The following is a 21,621-nucleotide window of genomic DNA, read 5'->3' on the forward strand; positions in this document are numbered from 1 at the left end:
TCGGGCTGTGCACTGACAGCTCGGAGCCTGGAGCCTGCTTCGGATTCCGTGTCTCCCTCTCTCTCTGTCTCTGCCCCTCCCTCTCTCCTGTTCTCTCAAAAATAATAATCATTTAAAAAAGTTATTTTAAAAAATGGTCATTAAGAATAAATGGCAAACCCTCCAGCATAAAATTTCAAAAAACCTATGTAAAAAATTGGCAGTATCTATTTTTTTTTTTTACCCAAGTCCCAGGATAGTTGCTAATAGAAGTGAGATGGTAAAATCTAAAGGGATTAAGATGTTAGTGCTTAAACGCGCAATGCCGAAATTACGCATTGTGGAGTCTGTTTCTCGATCGTTGAAGGGAAGTGTGATTTTCTCATTGCAGCTTCCTCCAGGTCCTTAAAAGTCCTCAAGAACTCCTCAAGCTGCGAGTGGCCCGGCGAGCCCAGCAAGGGCAGCTCCCTGGACTCGGATGAGGGGAGCCTGAGCAGCAGCACGCAGAGCAGCGGCTGTCCCCCGGCTGGGAGCTCGCAGGACTCCCCACAACGCCCACCTGCAGGCCCGGCTGACTTGTCCCCCGGCCTCATCAAAGAGAGCGACATTCTGAGTGATGAGGAGGATGACTACCATCAGACCCTGAAGCAGGGCAGCCCTACCAAAGACATTGAAATTCAGTTCCAGAGACTGAGAATCTCGGACGACGCGGATGCGAACCCGGCCGACCGGCGGCCCAGAGGCGAGCAGCCCAAGCTGGTCCGCGGGCACTTCTGCGCCATTAAACGAAAAGCCAACAGCACCAAACGGGACAGGGGAACTTTGCTCAAGGCACAGATCCGTCACCAGTCCCTCGACAGTCAGTCTGAAAATGCCAACCTCGATCTCAGTTCTGTTCTGCAGCGAGAATTCAGTGTCCAGAGTTTAACATCGGTGGTCAACGAGGAGTGTTTTTACGAAACAGGGAGCCACGGAAAGTCATAGTAGGATTTCCGTCCGACGCGGGTTAAATGGCTTGTTTTACCTTTAAACTGGTGGTAAAGTGGAAATTGCAGAAAAACTATTCGTTATTGGGTTTTGTGCAGCATACGTTTTCCCACGAAATAGTTGTAAAGATTTAAGTTATTTTAATTTATTGTAGATCAGAAAACTAGATTAAACTGATCAGAATCTGTAAATTACTTAGTTTATATCCCTTTTGAGCAGGTATCAAAAATGACTTAGGATCCTTAAAATTGCAGTCTATTTTAATTTATGTGGAAAAAGATGGAGTTGTGATTAATAATTTTTAAAAGGTCATTCCCCCCCTCCCCAATCCTCTGGGCATTTTCTTTGAGCTGTTAGTTTTTGCTTTATTTAAAGCATATTTATTTTAATGTGGGTAAGGGGCACAATGTGCAGATACTTCATTTTTGTAAGGTTGTAATAGATGCTGTTTATACTGAACATGTCCTATCTATGCAGTATATATATTAAAAGAAAGCTTGTACTGTATGTTATTTGATTATTTTCTCTACCGAGTTGTACAGTAAAAGGGAAGTCACACCTGGTCATCGTATTTTTATTGTCCTTCCAAAGTGGACCAAAGAGTGTACCTCTGAGCAGCTCAACTTTGGGAAAACCAACATCCGCAAAGCTGCTTGCCACCGAAGCGGCAGCTATCATCGGGATCTCTCCTTGTCGTTCTCTCTTTCCTGATTTTTGCTTTTATTTTGCTTGAGTTCTTCTCTGAAATTATAAGTAAAGAGGTGTGGGTCTTCATCACACATTTTCCGGTACACATCACAGAGGCTCTTAAAATGGGAGACAGAGAGCTGGCTGGGTCGAAGGGTAGGGTCCACGTCCGCCAACTCTAACAGTTTCTCAGTGCTTTCCACGCGCTGAACTTCAGGGAATAACATCCTGAGAAGAGAAAATAATCAGACTGACTTGGGGAACTCTGTAAGTCATGATGCCTCCTACTCTCATTTGAAAATGACATCGTTTTGACAACTGACCACCGGAGGGGCTGGAAAAGACAGCCGGCTGGCTTGGCTGCAGGGCTCCAAGCCGGTGGGGAGGGGTCTCGGTCTCGCCACCAGGCAACAGGTACGAGGGACACTGAAGGCAGAGCTAATGTGACCTGTGCCATACGTCCCTGTGGGCAGGTATTTTCCACAGCTCCATCAGTACAAGTATCGTTTAAGGTGACATCTGCTCAGTTCCATTCTTAATGTTTGATTTGCCTCATTTTTAAAAAATTTGCCACATATCTTAATATGAAACTTGTCTAATTTCTCCTCTATAATTTGAACTTAGTCTTGGGAACTCTACACCCCCCAGAAAATGACCTTGACCTTACTATGCAAAGTCAGAAAACCGGTGACGTGAAAATGCAAACAGATCATTCTTTTAGATTTACCTTGAGGCATCTTTAAAATTGAAGTATTTTAAACTTCATCTAACCAAGCCAGACCACTGTTTTAAAATGAATGACAAAACTGACTGAAATGTTGGAAAGCTACCCCTGGATTTTCTTTTTTTTTTTTTTTCTCAACAGTTGGAGGCTCTACGGAGCTCAGAGGTCATGGCCGGCTGAGATGGGAGTTTTCCTTACAGGCTCATGGTCCTGGAGTGAAGAACTCCACGTTCCCTACAGTGTCCGGGCAAGCTGTGATTTTGGGGTTTCAGTTTCATATCAAGGAGGCGTTTGATCACTCAGGACCAATTTGTGGGTGTATAGGACTAAAGGACACCAAGAGGTCCAAGTGGGTCACGCTATTTGGGGTTCCTATCCGCATAGGGGACTGTGTATATGAAATGAAGGGGCCCATCACTTAGCTTGGAAACACAAGGGCCAGCTCTGGGCTCAGGCCAATTTCGGGATTTCCAAAAGTAAAATGTGCTTTTCGTGATTTTTTTTTTTTTCCCCTCCATGAATCAGGGCCATCACATAAAACTGTCCCAGTCACAGCCTGTGTGAAGGGGAAGCATCCCAGCAGGGGCGCGCGGCCTTCATCGCAGCCAACACTGGGCCAGCGCCGTTCCTTCGGTCTCCGCTCGAGAAGCAGGACCTGTACGGTGATGTAAAAATCCTGGCCTAATTGGAGTTCACAAACCGCAAGCCCAGGATTGAACATCAGTCCGCTCAAATCCTCAGGAGTGAGTTTTCGGGGACGGTTTCAGGATGCAGCTGGCCAGCCGTACCTGAAGTATGTGCTAAGGGGACACTTCACAAAACCAGAAAAAGAAGTGGAGCTTTTCAAATGAGGGGGATTTTAGAAAATGGGAAATGCATGCCTACAAGGCCAGTCCCAGTTTTTTTTTAATTTTTTTTTTTTTTCAACATTCATCCATCTTTGGGACAGAGGGAGACAGAGCATGAACGGGGGAGGGGCAGAGAGAGAGGGAGACACAGAATCGGAAACAGGCTCCAGGCTCTGAGCCATCAGCCCAGAGCCCGACGCGGGGCTCGAACCCACGGACCGCGAGATCGTGACCTGGCTAAAGTTGGACGCTTAACCGACTGCGCCACCCAGGCACCCCAAGGCCCAGTTTTTAAACACACACACCCCTTCCTGCCTTACTTGGGCTGAATTAAACATTTTCTTGGCTGCCACCAGACCCAGAATACCACTGTGCTCACGTCAGGGCCTTTGGGGGCACGTGGACTGTAAGCCGCCACGTTCAGGCTGCGTTTGCGGACAGTGGCCACGTGCAGGTGCAGAGCAGTGAGCACGGCGGAACAGAGGGGCTCCCCATTAAATACTTGGTGACGCCATTCTGGCTGCTCCAGTGTTAACTTACCTTCTAGTTCTCATTGTGTCATATAGCAACTTGATGGAAAGAAAGCACTTAGAAAACCCAAGTAGTGCGAGAATACATTCGGTCTTCATTCCACGTTTCTGACACAGGGCTTTTAAAACCTTTAAATTTCCGGATGGGGTGATAGCATATTTGTGATTACTAATAAAACTCCTTTTCAACCATACCTGAGTTTATGCTACTGGGGGGCTCCTGGCGGGTCCCCCGATAGCTTCAGGATGGGGACAGGTGCCAAAGGAAACAAGCCTGATCAGCAGGTTGGAACTTTCAGTTTCACCTCCCCCACGCCCTCCGGGCCCCCCGGCCCCCCAGGGAGAGGAGAGGTGCTGGAAACCAAGCTCCATCACTAGTGGCCAGTGACTGTACCAGCTGTGCCTAAGGGAACATCCGGAGAGCCCTTAAATGATGGGGTTCACAGAGCTTCCGGGTTGGTGAAAACAGTGAGGTGCTGGGAGGGTGATGAGCCCAGAGAGGAGCCCTTGGCTCCCACACAAACTTCGCCCCACATCTCTTCCCTTTGCCATCCTTGAGTTCTGTCCTTTATGGTAAGTTGATAAGTGAAAGGGTTTTCCTGAGTTCTGTGAGCCATTCCAGCAAATTACTGAACCTGAAACGGCAGGGGTAGGGGGTGGCCACACAAATCCCAGAAATCCCCAATTCATAGCCTGTGGGTCAGAAATACAAAGGGGCGGGGGCACCTGGGTGGCTCAGTCGGTTGAGCGTCCGACTTCGGCTCAGGTCATGATCTCGAGGCTTGTCAGTTCAAGCCCCGCGTCGGGCTCCGTGCTGACAGCTCGGAGCCTGGAGCCTGCTTTGGATTCTGTGTTTCCCTTTCTCTCCGTTCCTCCACTGCTCATACTCGATCTCTCAAAAATAAACGTTAAAAAAAAAAATACAAGTGGCAACCTGGGACTTACGACAAGCATCTGAAGCGGGGGTGGTCTTGTGGCCCTGAACCCTTAACCTAGGGGGTGTATCGGCTCCACGTCAGTGTCAGACCTGACCTGTAGGACGCCGGCTGGTCGACGTCACGCATACAGGTCAGAAGTGTTGAGCGTAAAAGCCAGCTGGCACGGTCGACCCTGACGGAGGACTCCTGGCCCCCGCAGGGCAGGTCATTACCGACCTGTGGCTGTTTCAGGCTGTACTGATGCTGGAGCAATGTGTCCGTGGCCCCAGGGTTCAGTCACAGTTTTGCTGTTTCCTCGTGGCAGTCAAGCTTTGCTCACCTTAAGAGGACCATTCACAGACACCTTAAAGAATCCTAAAAACGAAGTTCTTAATCTTTGAAAGTATTAGGATTTTAGAAAGCACGCGGCTGAAAGGAAGAAGGCATTCTTACCCCAGGCCTCGATAGCAGTATTTCCTTCGGAACTGAAATGCGTTCTGCACGACTCTCTCCACCAGCTTGAATGGCTGCTCTATCCTGGGCCGCATCAGGGGCGTGAAGTGCACCACGCCCACGTCCACCTGCGTCGTGAGCAAAGGTACGTCACTCCGTGGTACAGGAATCACGTGACTAAAACAACTCATCTTAGTAAAACACAGGCGGATGGGTGGTTGACGGCGTAGTCTTCGTAAACCTTTACAAGGGCTTCGCCTTCGTCCACTGTAGGCAGGTGAGTTGCTGCGCTTGGCATTGAGCTCAGAGCGATCACGGTTGCGTCTGCTCTGTAAGCACATCCTGTAGACCTGTGCTTGAGGATCACTTGATCTCAAAATGGAGTTTTACAATGGCCTTTTCAGATCAATCCAAATAATCATTAAAGCCAGTAGGCAGATAACAGCTTTAGAGGGTTTTATTTAGCTCTGGAATGAGAAAAAACAAGCTGCAGCAGCAGTTCTATGAGGCTGGGCTTCGAAACAGAGAAGAGAAGGCAGATGGCCCCCCAGGGACCACTTAGTGCTAAACTCCCCAGAAAGGGAATCAGTTAGGACACCACTTATTTTGGGTACAGACACTGATTAATCAGCTGTACTGAATTCACGATCGTCATGTGCACATCACTTTCGGGAGCAACTTTCAATGCCCTGGGAGGTCCAGGCAGGATTAAATGGGAAAAGGAAACCACCAAAATGTCACTGTGTTGGTCTATAATATACCCTGTCTTAGTCTAAAACTGGGCTCATGGCCATTCACAAGTATATATTCAGAATAACAAAGGAACAATAGTATTGAAAGTAAAGACGAAGACGGAAATGGAGTCAGAGCAGTTGCCACACACAAAAATGCCCGACAGAGACCATGGCCTGACAAATGGGAAGTGTGTTCATAATTTACAAAAGCCTTCGTCTCTGAGGAGTTGTTCAATTTGCTACTTAGAACATCACAGAGACTCTCACAGGCTTAAAGTCTAGCAATTTATGGAGGGGGGGTGGTACCACTGCTTTTCAAAAGGAATTCATTCTATATTTTTGAAAATTCCACAGGGGTTATCGTGTTCTCCTGGGAGGCCTTGCTTCTAAACATCCTTGTGGCTACAAAACTCTGCAAAATTGGCCTGCAGTCTGTGAGGACGGAGTGTTTTCCGGGTGGAGGGAAAGTACTCGCATACGACGTGAGACCGCGTGGACGGGAACAGAGAAGGCGTGCGTGGACCGACAGTTATTCCGCTTCAGGGAGGGACTATCTGTAATGTTAAGTGTTCTCATTAAATTTTAAGTTTTTCATATTGTGTTCTATGCGTCGCTTCATCAGTTTCTCCAAGTTCAGCAACAAGTACTGTAGAAAACAAAGGCTTGGTGAAAAGGCCGGGACTTCTGTAGACCTGCAGAAAAACACCAACGAACAGGGCCCAGGGGTGTTGGAGAGGGCACTGGAGAGGATAAAGACTGGGGGGGGGGGGGGTGGCTTCCGGGTGGACAGGAGCACGTCAGTCATCAGGGAGGGAAAGATCGCTTCATCTCAAAGTGTGTCTGTGGCAGGAAAAAGAATCTGAGCGGAGGACAGCGGAAGAAGCCGAAACACTATAATGACTTTAAAGGTCAAAGCCTCTGCTCACAAACCCTGAAAGGTCCATCCCCACCTTTCCTCCTATTTATCTGGAACGGAGAAGTGAACCCAGCTGTCCAGAAGGTTCTAGGCCTCGCCCCATCACTCTATACTTCTCCATACCACCTCCCCTGCACTGAGCCCACTGGCATCCGCCCCTCTCTCTCTGCCGGCCTCCAGGACTCCACTCTTCCAGCCCTTTTAGGCCAGTTTGTCCATGTGACAGTCTGTCCTGACGGAGCTCTTCACAGCCCCCCACTATGAGCCAGCAGCCTGCCTGTCTCCAGGGAAGCTCAGCTTTTAGCAAATGGGGTACAATCTAAGCCCTAGCTAAGCCCAGGCCGTTATCAAAACCCTCATGTTCAAATATAATAAAGAATAAAGGCAGCGATACAGGGATAGATGCATTCCCCTCTTCAGTACAGAAACTGCCACCTCCAGCTTCTTTGGATTTTAAAATTTGGTGCCGCCTTTTGGGGGCACCCGGGTGGCTCAGTCGGTTAAGCATCTGACTTGGGCCCAGGTCACGATCTCACAGTTTGTGGGTTTGGGCCCTGCATCGGGCTCTGTGCTGACAGCGCAGGGCCTGGATCCTGCTTCAGATTCTGTGTCTCTCTCTCTGGCTCCTTCTCCGCTCACACTCTGTCTCTAAATAAATGTTAAAAAAAAAAAAAATTTGGTTTTCTTTTTGCCCAATTTCTTTGAGATACAGTTGGTGTTTGCAAATATAGAAAATGTCTTACGTTGGTTTTCCATGAAGTCTTAAGCCCTGTACAAATACAGCAGCACCCTAACTGTAGCGGACTTCTAAAGATCGAATGTAGTTCTGATGGTTGAGATGGCTAACGGTATATCCCAGCTAAAAGAAAATACCTACTCACAATCAAATACAGTTCCTATCCAGTGGAGGACCCTGAGAAAATGGCCCTTCCAGTAATGTGTCCTGCTTCCCTGCAAGACCTCCTGTATCGCCCTCTTTTCCACCCCCACCCCCAAAAGCACTTTTCGGAATTACTGTGAATGATGGAGCCCATTGTCTCTAGAACTACAGGAAAGCTGCTTGGTAACTAGGGTAACAGATACAAAAATGCTTTTTACTTATATTTGAATGCTTATTTAAAAATTGCAACCATTATTTTCCCTTCCTTGAATTTTAACTCTGTTAAAGGGCTTCATTGCAAAAAAGCAACCAGTACGTAGGCACTAGATGCACTTAACAATTCTATTTTATTGTTGCCAGCAGCTTTCCAAACTCAGTCTATCAGGATACCAAAATGACCTAAGAAAATTTCAAATGAAAGGATTTGTAATGAATCTAAAATATCTGCCTCTCAAATCCACTCGAACATCAATGCTGTACCAAGCTGAGACGATGCTTCTCAACATCAGCAGCCGGGGCTGCACGAGGCTGCAGGCTGAAGTTCCATTTTCCAGACCAGCGTGTCTAGGGTGTGACTGGTTATGACACTGCGGGAGACCTGGGATAAGAAGCCAGTAAATCTCCAATCTCAGACGTTGCCAACTCAGATCCCGAATCAACAGGAGAACAGGGAATGCCAAAGAATGGGCCGCCCAGCTCTTGCCGGGGAATCCTAACAGGGCGGAGAGCTACCTAACTACCCCGGGAAAAGGCACAGAAAACAAGAGGAGCCATTCCCTAAGAAAGGGTCCTCCACACCTCGGATGGCATTCGAGACCATTCAGGGGCAACCCAGTGGAAAGGGAAAATGTTTAGGAAGTAACAGTTTATAATTGGCTGAAGTGTAACCATACCTGGGAGAGAACAGAAGGGCGAGAGAAAAAGGGCTACAGGGAATCACCGAGAAGCCTTCAAGAGCAGTAAGAGAAGGGTTCAAAGGTCAAGGTGGTACTGTCTCAGATCAGCGTAGCTGGGAGTTGGAAGGGTCTGGCTGGATCCTACACCCACCAGTGTCTGACTCTTCAGGTCCCTGCACTGAGCTAACGACAGCCTCCAGTCACAACTTCCTCAGACAAGGGTGACAGAGCGGCAAGTCGTTAATGCCTAGGATACTAGAATTACACGTTTTGTAGAAAAACACTTACAGATACAAATGTCTATCAAATTTCCTATAATTGGTTTATTCTGCCTGTAATCTTGGTCCCAAGGCCAACTTAAGGACAGAATTTCAGTTTTAAAACCTTAAAATACAAACACTTTAACAGCATTCCAGGTATTCTGAACCCAACGTACTTGACATAGGCTGACACACTGTTATACCTACAAATCTTTCTTTAAAGTTTATAATTTGTGGGGCACCTGGGTGGCTCAGTCGGTTAAGTGGCTCAGGTCATGATGTCACAGTGAGTTCCAGCCCCGCGTCGGGCTCTGTGCTGACAGCTCGGAGCCTGGTGCCTGCTTCGGATTCTGGGTCTCCCTCCCTCTCTGCTCCTTCCCCGCTTGTGCTCTCTCTTTCTCAAAAAATAAACACACACATTTTTTGAGTTTATGATTTGTATTTTCTGTAACAGTATTAATTTCTCTAGAAGTTCCACCCCACCTTTTTCTCCTCCTTTATATTTTTGAATGTTGTTTTTTCTCTTCCTCCTTGGAATCACAAAACAGTCACAGTACTTCCTCTCAAGAGTATGAGCTTGAAGGACAGTGAGCTGGGAGTGTGATGAGGAATTAAGGGTAAGAAAGACACCCCCACGTGGGGGGAGCAAATGGAGAGAGTGCTTTACAGTGTAAATTATGCATGTAAATGTATGCATGTCAGTGACTGTATGTATGTAGATTGTGCCTAGTCGGAACAAGAGCAAGATGAGTCACGGTCTCTTGGTCCCAAAATAGGGGACCCGTTTCAGGGAGGTGAATGCTTAATTCTAAACAAAGCACAAGAGGGACAAGAACAAACACTGGATTGAGATTTTCTGTTACATTTAACTTGGAGTTCCTGGATGATCATGGGGAAAACCCCTAAAACCATGAGCTTTCCCACCAACCATGACTTTGGGGTTTGTGAAACAGCATCTGGAGGGGCCCTGCTCTCTGGGGCCGCAGGCTGGTAGCACACGGGGCCATCACGAGGGCCCAGCCTCTGCTTTCGCAGCGCCCCAGTGCCATCTGTTCTTCAGGGACGACGTCAATCCAGGCGGACTCACGAGACACTCAATGAGGGCTGCTGCTCTCGAAAATATTAATATTAAAAGACTCATAAATGAACACAGATGTAAATATATTAACTCACGAGGAGCCACGCTGCCGAAGAGATTAGGGGCTATCTTCCAGTTACCTTGTCACTACCTTCCCCTATGTGTGTATAAAATGACAAAAACTACCCCTAAATGCAGGCCCCGTTACTATCAGAAGACCGCGGAGCGACACGGATGGGAGCAAGCATATACGGACTGGCGGCCGCCATGGTCACTGGTGTCTGCCCTGAGGGCCTGACCTCTCACTGGCACAGGTGGCGCCGGACTCTCCCGGTCCATGTGCTATGAGCACCCAGACCGCCACGTTCCTTGTGCTGACGTGTTGTGCCTTTAAATATCCTCATGTTGTCTGGCTTTTCTGGTTTCTGACTTGAAAGACATTCTGTCTTTAAAAAAAAAATTCTTTTTTTAATGTTTATCTTTGAGAGAGAGAGAGAGAGAGAGAGAGAGAGCACAAGCAGGGGAGGGGCAGAGAGAGGGAGACACAGAATCCCAAGCAGGCTCCAGGCCCTGAGCTGTCTGCACGGAGCCTGATCTCGTAACCGCGAGATCATGACTTGAGCCGAAGTCGGGACACCTGACCGACTGAGCCACCCAGGTGCCCCAGAGATATTCTGTCTTTTGAGAGGCAGATTCTACAGCTGCTAGATCTCACCCTTTACCTGCTTATCTTGCTAGTTTAACTCACGGAGCTTTGGGGTCTCAGAGTCTTCCCTATATACCTACCACCAGAGATATAAATAAATAAATGAGTCAAACTGATGCAAGCTTTATAATCTGGCAAGATCACAAAGTCCTCGTGGACTCAGGGCGCCAGAGTGTGGGCTGGGATGCAGGACACCTTGCTGGGCAGGAACGGGGGGGGGGGGGGAGGGGGAGACAGAGAGAGAGAGAGAGACAGACAGACAGACAGACAGACAGACAGACACAGGGAAGAAAGGCAAAGAGGAACAAGGCAAGAGAAGCAGTCGGTGCCAAGGGTCAGGCCTACAGAAGGCCATTCAGCCCACAATCTCGGATACGGCCGGTAAATGAGGAGGTTTTAAAGAAACCCGTCCTGCTCTTCAAAATAATGTGCAAAGAGGATGTAACAAATACATGTTTACACTCCTTATTAGACAGAAAAAATTACATCCATCTGCAAATGTCACCACAAAATCCAAAGATAGTCTTAATATTCTAAAATCATGTGAGGAAAACAGAAAACGAGTCCTCAGGATCCCTCCTCTGAAGACATGAAAGGGAGAAACAAAGCGTAAAAATTAGCTAACAGCTAATAAACAAAAGTAAGTGTAACTTACACAGCACCCCCCCCCCCCCCCCCGCCCCATGGTTTGCTCTCTGTGCTTTTGGCCGCCCCCAGCCAACCTCAGTCCGGAGGCAGAGGACCCTCCTCCTGCTACAGTGCCAGAGGGTCCGCAGTAACCCACCACTATGTCACAGTGCCTACGTCACTCACCTCCCTTCGTGTCACCACGCAGGCATTTCGTCAGCTCACATCGTCGTCATGACGATGACCTCTTACGGTACAGTAAGATATTGAGACCACAAACACCTTCTCTTACAGTATATCGTTACAAAGTGTTCTACTTTGTCATTAGTTGCTGTTGTTAATCTCTTACTGCCCCTAACAAATTAACCTTTAGGTATGTATACACAGGAAAAACACATGGTATATATTGGGTCTGGTACTCTCTGCAGTTTTAGGCATCCACTGGGGGTCTTCGAACATATCACATGTGGCTAAACGTGGGGGGGAGGGTGGTACTCTATGCAGAAACATACACCTGATTTGCTATAAAAATCAAAAGAATTAGGCTGGCTTCAATGGACATTTGAGAACACACAGAAACCGTGAAAATGAATCTTCATTTTAAACAAAGTCCTTACTACAACCCACTAATCTGTAAGCTACCAATCTTCAAAGTTAAAGTCTTCAGGCTAGCCTGAAGCATTATTTTAAAACTAAAATGACCATAAAGATGGAGGAAAATGATGACTTAATCCTGCTCACAGCTGATACTCTTAATTTCCTAAGACTGGGTCCGAAGAAAACATTATTTTAAGATTAAGTCAATCACTTTAAATCTGTGGGACGGGAATAGGTAACTACTTTTTCTTATGCTGCACTTTCATTATTTTCAAAGCTGAACAGAAAGCAAATAAGAGAAGACACTGTTTTTAAAATCAGAACCTCGACTTTTCACTGGAATTAAGTGGGCAGCATTTTATACATGCCGTGAGTGGGCACCATCCCAGACCAATGAAATAAGAGCCGTGGGGCCTGGGCCTCGGGCTTTTTTTAAAGCTACGTGATGGCCCTGTGTGGGCAGGGGTGAGAAACACAGGTCTGCTGAACCTCACACAAAAGTATGTATTGTTGTTACTTCTAAAATATTCAATTATTTGGTCTTTCAGAGAAAAGAGAAAAGCTTGTCTGAGTTTCAAATGATCATTACGAAGAAAAACACACTAAGGAAATCATATGCAATTTTTTCTTAAAAATAACTACATGAAAACATTTTAAAGAAAACAGATGGACTGCTGAGTCACTGGACAGTTACTCAGTCACGGACTCTGCATGAATGAGAAGTGTTTTTCTGTCAAGCCATGGAGATGCCGGTTGTTTTTGTTTTTTTGCGCCGTTATCCAGATTACCACAGAAAGAAAAGACTCGTTCTAATGAGATCTACAAATACTTTCTTCTCTAAGTGGAGGCAGGGAAGTGCTAGGGGTGCGCGAAAGGCTTTAAGAGTCGCAGTACCCTGGGCCCGCGTCTCCTTCCTGCACAACCTGGGTCGAGTCACTTCACTTCTCTGGGGCTCAGTTTTCTCATCTGCAAAATGAGGACTCCCACGACCCCACGGGGTTGTCTTGAGAAGCAAGCAGCACGGTGCCTCAGGCAGTGCCTGGCATTACAGGAAACAGTTTTATGAACAGTAGGTCTTAGTATCAGGCCAATGACAAAGCCGAAGAGGGACAAAACGACTTAAAACTGCAGTCTCATTTAGAAAGGATACAATTAGACTTTTAACCATACAAAGGTATAGTTTGTTTATCTACTCAAAACTAGCTTCTGAACTCATTCAACAAATACTTAGTGCCCTTACTACTCCTGGCACAGGAGACTCAGCAGTGATGGGGGACACACAGAAATCCTTGCTGTGTGAGGTTCTTACGCCAGGGAGTTAGAAGTAGAGGGGCTCAGAGGTGGGGGGATTCTTGACCTATTGTGAAGTTTAGAGACAAGATGATGTGTTAGTTAAGTGGATGTTGGGCATGGAATCCAGGACACCTGTAAGACCTGGGACGTGCCAGTTGCCAGGATGAATTTGGCATCAACGGACGTGGGGAAACTGAGAACAGGGGTGGGGAAGACCGGTCCTTGTCCCCGGTAGGTCTGAAATGTGTGTAAGTGATGTCACATTGGCTATATAGCCGGGTGTTCAGGGGAGAGGGCCAGCGAAGAGGCATGAACTAAGGTAAAGATAAGATTTATCTTCAAAACCTTCTGGGCTTAAAAGGTTACTTCTTTTACGTGTCCACAGTGGAAGCAGAGGAGGTCAACGCGTTATATTTCTCTATAAACTTCTATGTTTCCATCTCTTTTTGTACAAGGAATCCTACACCTTGATTAAAGGTCTGTAATTTGTGAAAGTCATTTGTACTTCAGAAGTTTGTTTTTCTAAAAGAGGGAGTTAAGATTTTATAGGAGAAGGGCTCCCACCAAGGCAGAAGAGTAATCAGAGATGTTCTGAAAATGGAAAGAAGGCGTCCTTATCCTGGAGGCCGGAGCTGGGAGCTGGCTGGCCCCTCCACCTGCCATCGGTCAGCCTCAGCACAGGTCAGTCCATACTGTTGACCGTGGCAAAAAGCAAACAAGGCGAGGTGCTAAAGGGATCTGGTGGGTTTCTTCTGATACAGCAGAAATAACAATGCTCGTTCTGTTAGTGCCTGAAATTCAACTCTTCCTCACCCAGTATTTATGCGAAGAACTGTTTAAGTATTTCCATGAAACAGAAGAAAATAAGTTTACATATTAAAATTACAATACTATGGCTAAAAAATCCACAGGCATCAGGTTTCTAAAAGAAGAAAAATACCTTGCTAAATGCCAGACTCAGAAAAGATGAAAACGAAATAAAAAACAAAAAATCAAGAAAAATCCAGATAATCAAAATGTGCATTTTATTATTTACGGTTTTTAAAGAAATGGCTATCATCTGACATAGCTACAATATCTGGGAAATAAAAAAGTCTATTATCAAAATACCTTCTTTATAAAGTGATTCTGAATTTATAGCTTGTAGAATTAGAATCAGTGAAGTAAAGTAAAATGTGAACTCAGAGTCGATAGACATGAAATGTGTCTGTATTCAAGGTATCAGGACCTCAATATTTGATTTCACTATTTCATTTAATATGCTCCACATCATTTTGGTGTAATTTCTTCACATTTTCTAAAAGCTCTAATTTATTAAGTTATACTCCAGAAATCTTTCTCAGTGGAAGGAATAACAAAAGAAAATTCAGGACACACCCCCTCCCTGACCCACAAAATACTTGTAGATTTACCGGTCAGAGTCTAGTCAATAGGGTTCCTTTATCTTTTATTGAAAAGATACATATTTTGAAAAGAGTCTTTTGGACATCTTTTTGAAAGCTACCAATTTTGTGACTCTTGATTTCAGACGAGTCACAAGCACCAGCATAAAAAGATCGTCTTGACTATCATTTGCAAAGCACAGTCTAGTTAAAAATATTTCAGATCATATCCTTTAATTGGGGACATAACAAACTATCTTCCAACACAGATAAAAATTCAAAATAAATTATAACTGTGGACTGCAACATAATATTAAAGGAAAAGAAAGCCTTTTTGTGAGCACGCGAAGAATTCCTCCTCTGTACAGTGACACAAAAGCATTTTCAGCTTTCAGGTTTCGACAAATCCTGTTGTAACAACAACTCCCTCCCTTCCCCGCCTCTCCTTTCTTAATTCTCCCACAGCTCAAAAAATGAGATGGAGAACCTGGTATTTATCTTCTAGCACCATCAGCAGTCTCTACCTCAGATTCCCATGTTGGTCTTTATGTGCGAGTTAACTTGGCGGAGCTCCGTCCATAATACTCACAGGCTGGACGGGAGCCTCAAGTGTGGCTTCTCCGCCTCGAGCAGCTTCGTTTGAAGACAACTGACAGAAGGGGGTTAAGACACTGAAGGCTCCTGACAAAAGGTATGGAAAATGAGAGGCTTCTACAACGCTCAGAAATAGAAGTAGAGACCTTTAAGTATTTAGTTCGAACTGTAAGTTGTCCGTCTGTTTTTAAAGTAATAGTTTTGTTATAAACAGATCTTGTCTGGAAAACTGACTTTACGTTTTAAGGAAATCCACTCCAGACTTTCTGTTGGCAAGTAAGTCCATAAAGTTAACACTCACAGGCTCTGTTCTGCAAGCAGTGTATTCTGGAGCCCTGAGAGACCTGTGTATTCAGAACTAAGTTTTTACATGCAACCCCTCTGCTGCTTCTGCTGGATTTCCCTGTATTCCACCACCACCACCACCACGGAAACAAAGTATGCTTTTATTCCGTACTTACTTACGAGATAGCAATGTGAGAGAACAGGCCACAAACTGTATCATACTTGTGGCTGGAGAGGAAAAGAAAATTCATAGCAATATAGCTAAGATGCCAGTATGTTTTTACAAAAGGAACAGAAATAGTGACCTTCGTTGTGGAGAACAAATTTTTTCTGCAGAAGTTCTCCGTGCAGAAGAAAGCATTTAAGATCCGATATTCAACACTGAGCAGGCACTATGCTAGCTGAATGCAATGTCATATTGTTTATGCTGATTCTGGCTGTCTGTAATTTATCACTGCCAGTACATGTTAATTAAGATGAACAAGCTGTCTGCAAGCCTGAATTACACTGAAATTTATAAAATGTATTGGTTAATGGGAAGAAAAAGGTTATAATTGGGAAGCTGAGCATAGATTGATCAACACATGAAGGTTACTCAACCAAAGTAAAAATAAAGAGGGAAATAAGATGCTCTTAGAGAATGTTAACAGCAATCTCGATGCCGAAGAAACCATAAGCTGACAAAGGTCTGGGAAGGCAGTAATTTAGGGAACTGCCTGGAATCTGAAATGTTAAAACCCAAACCTGAAAACAGCTATTATGAAACTATAAACATGTGCTTCATTTTTTTTTTTTTTCCTAGAAACTTTATTCTGTGCTATTTTAGTGTCAGGTATGAAAAGAGGTTTGGAAAACAGAAGTGAACCATACGGCTATGCCAAAAGCCGAAGTACTCTGATGTGTCTGTAAGTCTGATGCTTAAGGATTTAAAGTTTCAGGGAAACCCTTTCCTAAGTTTGTCATATTTTAAAGCTATGAGCAAAAATATAAGCAGCAAATTTAGACAGCCCAGGATTTAGCTTCTTAGAGAACCGATGCTATAACTATGTTAAGTTTGTACTTCTGATATAGGCACGGATTAGTATTACTTCAGCTATTTTACAAAAGCCAGGCGTCAACCTCCTTGGGTGAGTCTCTGAGGCTAAGCTATTTGCCCCATTAATGTCTTGTGAAGTGGTTTTTTTTTTTTTTTTTCCCCTTGGTGGGACAGGGAGTGGATAAAATTGACAGTTAATGGCGTTCTCTGCCTGCAGAGGTAGCGTTTTCTGTGCTTCCCCGGAAGCACACGGAGAGCATCTCACACTTGAGTACTGGGGTGATGGTGGGGGAGGCGGGAACACCCGGACACTGTTGCTGAGACCTGCGTGGCCTCGGGGGGTTTACCACCTCAGTGTCCTTCCCGATCGGGAAAAATGATGACGCACAGAGTTATATCTATGGTTTGGTTCAGCTCTAAGATTCTACAAAGATAAATCAGGTCGATGAAGGAAGAGAGAAAAGAAAAAATATTTCAAATGTTATTAAACAGCAACTGTCACGTGACAGAAAACAGCAAGCGAATCACAGTATTGATTATAATGTATGGAGTACTTTCTAGGTGTTGGATATTGTTCTCTAAGCCCTTAAATGCATTTAACTCTTCGATATACATACTATAATCCTATTTTCCAGAAGAAAATACTAAAGCAGAGAGAGGTTCTGGAAAGCGAAGATTTGAGCCCAGTATTTTGGATTCAGAGCCCCACACTGCCTTTTGTAAAATATATGAATCGTGACAGAGCCACTCTAACATGTCATTCAAAAACTGATTCAGAAACACAAAAAAAGTTATTACTGTATTTCAGAAACCATTAGACTTCCCTCAAAGAAGGCAGTAATTATTGCCAGGGTAAACCACAGCCAAGCCACAAATTCGGTGCTGTCTTTACTCCCTTCTTAGGAAAATGTTAAATTATTTTTGGTATTCTTTCACATACAACAAAGGATGTGGTTATTTCTGGCATGTACTTTCAAGATGCAAGGTCACTACCGAATCCGTCAGAACAACCGGTTTTACGGCGGACTACTTACTTCATCTGGGTCAGGGAAGGATTCTGGTCCCAGCTAGAAAGGATCTCGCATTCTCACAGGCAAAAGACAGTGGCCTAATTGTCCCTGCACTGAGCGTCTTGCACCTGCAGTAAACGAGTGCTAACCTAGATAAGGATTTTGTAAAACTTTATTAACAGGAAATTAGGGATAATCATGCCTGTGGCTTTAACTTCTTTCCACGAATTTCCTTTCCTCCTTAAACGGTTTACTTGGGTTATGTGTCTGGCACATGGTAAGGGCTTAATGAATATTTTTTGCATAAAATCATTTTTTGAATACTTAAAACTCTTCTAAGATTTATAAGTCATTTTTTAATTTTTAAAAATGTTTTTATTTTTGAGAGAGAAACAGAGAGACAGAGTGTGAGCAGGGGAGGGGCCAAGAGGGAGGGAGACACAGAATCTGAAGCAGGCTCCAGGCTCTGAGCTGTTAGCACACAGCCCGAGATGGGGCTTGAACCCACAAATGGTGAGATCATGACCTGAGCCGAAGGTAGACGCTTAACCGACGGAACCACCCAGGTGCCCCTAGAAATCATTTTTAAGAGGTGGGCTTAAACTATTCATTTCTCCCTTATTACCTATTAAGTATTTTAATTAGAAATCATAGGGTTTAAAAAAACCTGTAAGCTATTAAAATTCTTTATCAGGGGCGCCTGGGTGGCGCAGTCGGTTAAGCGTCCGACTTCAGCCAGGTCACGATCTCGCGGTCCGGGAGTTCGAGCCCCGCGTCGGGCTCTGGGCTGATGGCTCAGAGCCTGGAGCCTGTTTCCGATTCTGTGTCTCCCTCTCTCTCTGCCCCTCCCCCGTTCATGCTCTGTCTCTCTCTGTCCCAAAATTAAATAAACATTGAAAAAAAAAATTAAAAAAAAAAATTAAAAAAAAAAATTCTTTATCAGATCCTACAACTGGAATTCGGTATGTCAAAATCTCCCAACAAGGCATCATCATAGACTTCAGCACAGTTTAAATTCTAAAAAGAACAAAGTGGCCACTTTTCGAGAACCACCCATCCGCACTCAGGAGAATGACCGGTAGTCTCTGAGCGCCTGGCGTGAGCTTTTCTCTTGGGCTGGAGTGTCCTCATCTACTGCGAGGCCCACTCAAATGTGTTCCTGCTCCCACCGTACGTGGAAACGTAAGCCTTTTTGTTATCCTTTCTTTTAATCCCGGTTTGTCTTCCTTCCCTAGCCTTTGTTACTTGGTTCTCTGCCGCACAGACAGCATTACGGTTTTGACCAGGGGCCATCATAATCAAGCAGCAGGTAACGGGGGACCAAGACAAGGTAACGTCATGGCGTCCGCGGGTCTCCAGCTCCTGGCTTTCGTCCTGGCTCTATCTGGGGTGTCTGGAGTGCTCACGGCCACTCTGCTGCCCAACTGGAAGGTGAACGTGGATTCGGGCTCCAACATCATCACGGCTGTCGTGCAGCTGCAGGGGCTGTGGATGGACTGCACGTGGTACAGCACCGGGATGTTCAGCTGCACCCTCAAGTACTCCATTCTGTCCCTCCCCATCCACGTGCAGGCCGCACGGGCCACCATGGTCCTGGCCTGTGTCCTGTCCGCGTTGGGGATCTGCACTTCCACAGTGGGGATGAAATGCACTCGCTTAGGAGGGGACGGAGACACAAAGAGCCACGCTTCTTTTGCCGGAGGAGTCTGCTTCATGGCTGCAGGGGTCTCTGGTTTAATCCCAACCGTGTGGTACACAAAGGAGATCATAGCAAACTTCCTGGACCTGACGGTTCCAGAAAGCAACAAACATGAGCCCGGAGGAGCCGTCTACCTCGGATTCATTTCGGCCGCGCTGTTGTTCGTCTCCGGCATGATTTTCTGCACTTCCTGTATGAAAAAGGCTCCGGAAGCTTGGCTCTTTGCAGCCAAGCAGCGGCATACCTCCGCCATGCAGCCAGAGGGCAGCTCCGCGTACAACCTCAAAGATTACGTGTAAATGACCGTGTCACGCGTATGGAATGTTTAGGTGCCTGCTGTGGCTTTCGTCTTTTCGTTTTAGAGGAAAACTATAAATGAGGTCATTTAAAATGCCAACAAACTATTGTGTGCAATTAGATCCGTTTTAAGATTATTCTTCCATTCCTTTTTTCGTGTTTTATCCAGTGGTTTATAACTGAAAGAGGTTCTGTTTTATGAGACAATTGATGTGTTTTTTTTTTTCCTTTTAAGATAAACTGTTGACACATCTTCTGAATTGTTATTTAGTTGGATTTTATAGAAGAACTAAATTGCCAAGTATAAAAAAGCGCCTTTCTCTGTGTTAATCCAGGGTATCATCTGCTTTTGCTGGCTGTTGGTAACCACAGGGACTTGCTTCTGTTTTCAAGCCTGCTCTTTGACCATGAGGGAAAGAAGAGATGTCCATTTCTCTTAAGTGTTGCCCAAACCAGCCTCCCCAGCTTCCCACCTACCGTGACCTCCCTGCTTCCTTTTTCATTTTAGAAAATATCTACGTACGTGTCCAAGAGCCAACGATAGGCCATTCAAAGATTAGGCAGGCAGGACTAAGGAAAAGAAACTGGTAAATGCTACCACAGCAAAGCAAAACCAAATCAAGCGCGAACTGAAATCTCCAGGATTGGAAGGCATTAAGTACAAAGTAAGTGACAATGATGACAGTTTGCTTTATTTAGAATGCTTAAGAAGTGCCGTCTTCTGCTGCTAGCAAGAGGATGCGCCAGATTCCGTGCATTTATCCTACAACCCAGAGTCTTCCCCTTCCCTCTCACTGATGAGTATCTGGATGACAGAAGTTACTTTAAGTTGTCGTTTTTTTCTCAAGTTTGATTCACGTTAACAAAAACATTGCTGTTCTCTTATAAATGAGCTGCTTCCAGTAGTAAACAGAACAAAAATTAAAGTATAAAGAATACTTTAAAGATGTAAGTTAATTTGTGATATGTAATCCAAATATCTTAACAAGAAAATAAAAACTGGATTTTCTAATGCACAAAGGGGACAAGGCCCACTATTGTTTCTAATAATTCATGTAATTTGGGCTTAGTCATTGCTCACCCTAAGATGGTAAAGGGGGAAAAAGGATCATTTCTTTGCACATCAGTAACTCAGGAAGTGTGAAGAATATCTTTTATGTGACTACATATTTTTCATTTGTGCCTACAGAAGTAGAGACTAACATGTTTTATACCTAGTTTACTCACTCTCTTCTGCAACAGTGTCATTGGCCATTAACAGGATGGCTAAAATGGAAAGGTATCATTTCATCTGGGAATTAGGAAAAGACATATTTAAACAGAAGCTTAAAGTATGGATTTCCTTTGGAGGATCAAAATATTTTCTAAACACATGTATACTAAAAATAACTGGTAAAAAGTATTTTTATGCAAATTAATGTGACCAGATTGGTTTGGCACCTGTATCTCTCTCCTTTTGCTTACTGGGACTGGCTTTATATGCAGTTTCTGTACCTGATAGTCCTATGCTAAAAGTTCACCGTATGTGTTCTATAAAAGTCTATACATACTTCAAAAAATAATTTTTATTTTGCTCTAGAATATTTTCTTCTTAAATAGGCACAGGGATGTTCTGAACTCCACAAAAGCAGCCATTTCCTACAAATAATGGCCGAATTCTATCCAGACTGGACACAGCAATGATGAAATGGCGCGGAGTCCCTCCGTCCCCCCAGGCCGCACCCCTGCTGCATTCCTCCACCCGGAATCCTCCCACACTCAGCCCTTCCTTGCCCGCCCACGCTCCGACTCCTCCTTCGGGGTTCACGTGAGACCTCCTTTGTGACCCCACTCCTGACTCCCTGAGGGTCGCTGCTTCCAGCCCTGTACTCTCTGGGAATACGGTCTATTCAAACAAGTTATTGCATCTCCGACTAGACTCTGAGACAAGGTACCGTTTTTACCTTTGTAGCCTCCGTAACTTGCCGACAGCGCTTACGAGGACGTGCCAGTCCTTCCGGGACGTACACGGACTGGTTTAAACCTCAGGAGGACTCTAGGAGGCAGGCACTATTCCTAGCACAGAGGGGAACTGAACCAGGGGAAAGTACGCTACCGCACCAGCCCAACAGCAGGCAGCTGGTAAGCGGAGAGATGGGATTCAACCGGAGGGAACTGGCCCTGGAGTCAGACCAGGTGCCTGCCGGCTTACGCAGGGCACAAGGCT

The 21,621-nt window shown here is 45.3% G+C and overlaps 3 protein-coding genes across 11 annotated transcripts in view; 2 read left to right on the plus strand and 1 right to left on the minus strand.

The window, feature by feature from the left end:
- Window positions 1–963, plus strand: part of TIAM2 (TIAM Rac1 associated GEF 2) — a 223,259-nt gene extending 222,296 nt beyond the window's left edge. For all 8 annotated transcript variants that reach the window (XM_047859600.1, XM_047859602.1, XM_047859603.1 and 5 more), the window contains one exon: window positions 371–963. In XM_047859600.1, coding sequence (XP_047715556.1) covers window positions 371–963 — 593 coding nt within the window. The remainder of the gene's footprint in view (window positions 1–370) is intronic.
- Window positions 964–1,640: 677 nt separating this feature from the next.
- The window catches only part of TFB1M (transcription factor B1, mitochondrial), a 65,965-nt gene continuing 45,984 nt past the window's right edge, over window positions 1,641–21,621 (minus strand). For both annotated transcript variants that reach the window (XM_047859616.1, XM_047859617.1), the window contains exons 6-7: window positions 5,126–5,253; window positions 1,641–1,881 (exon numbers count right to left, since the gene is read on the minus strand). In XM_047859616.1, the coding sequence (XP_047715572.1) occupies window positions 1,641–1,881; window positions 5,126–5,253 (369 nt within the window). The remainder of the gene's footprint in view (window positions 1,882–5,125; window positions 5,254–21,621) is intronic.
- On the plus strand, window positions 18,758–19,417 carry CLDN20 (claudin 20). Its single transcript, XM_047859618.1, has one exon. The coding sequence runs from the start codon at window positions 18,758–18,760 to the stop codon at window positions 19,415–19,417; it is 660 nt and encodes a 219-aa protein (XP_047715574.1).

The sequence above is a fragment of the Prionailurus viverrinus genome, chromosome B2, assembly GCF_022837055.1.
Source record: "Prionailurus viverrinus isolate Anna chromosome B2, UM_Priviv_1.0, whole genome shotgun sequence".
NCBI classification, from domain to species: Eukaryota; Metazoa; Chordata; class Mammalia; order Carnivora; family Felidae; genus Prionailurus; species Prionailurus viverrinus.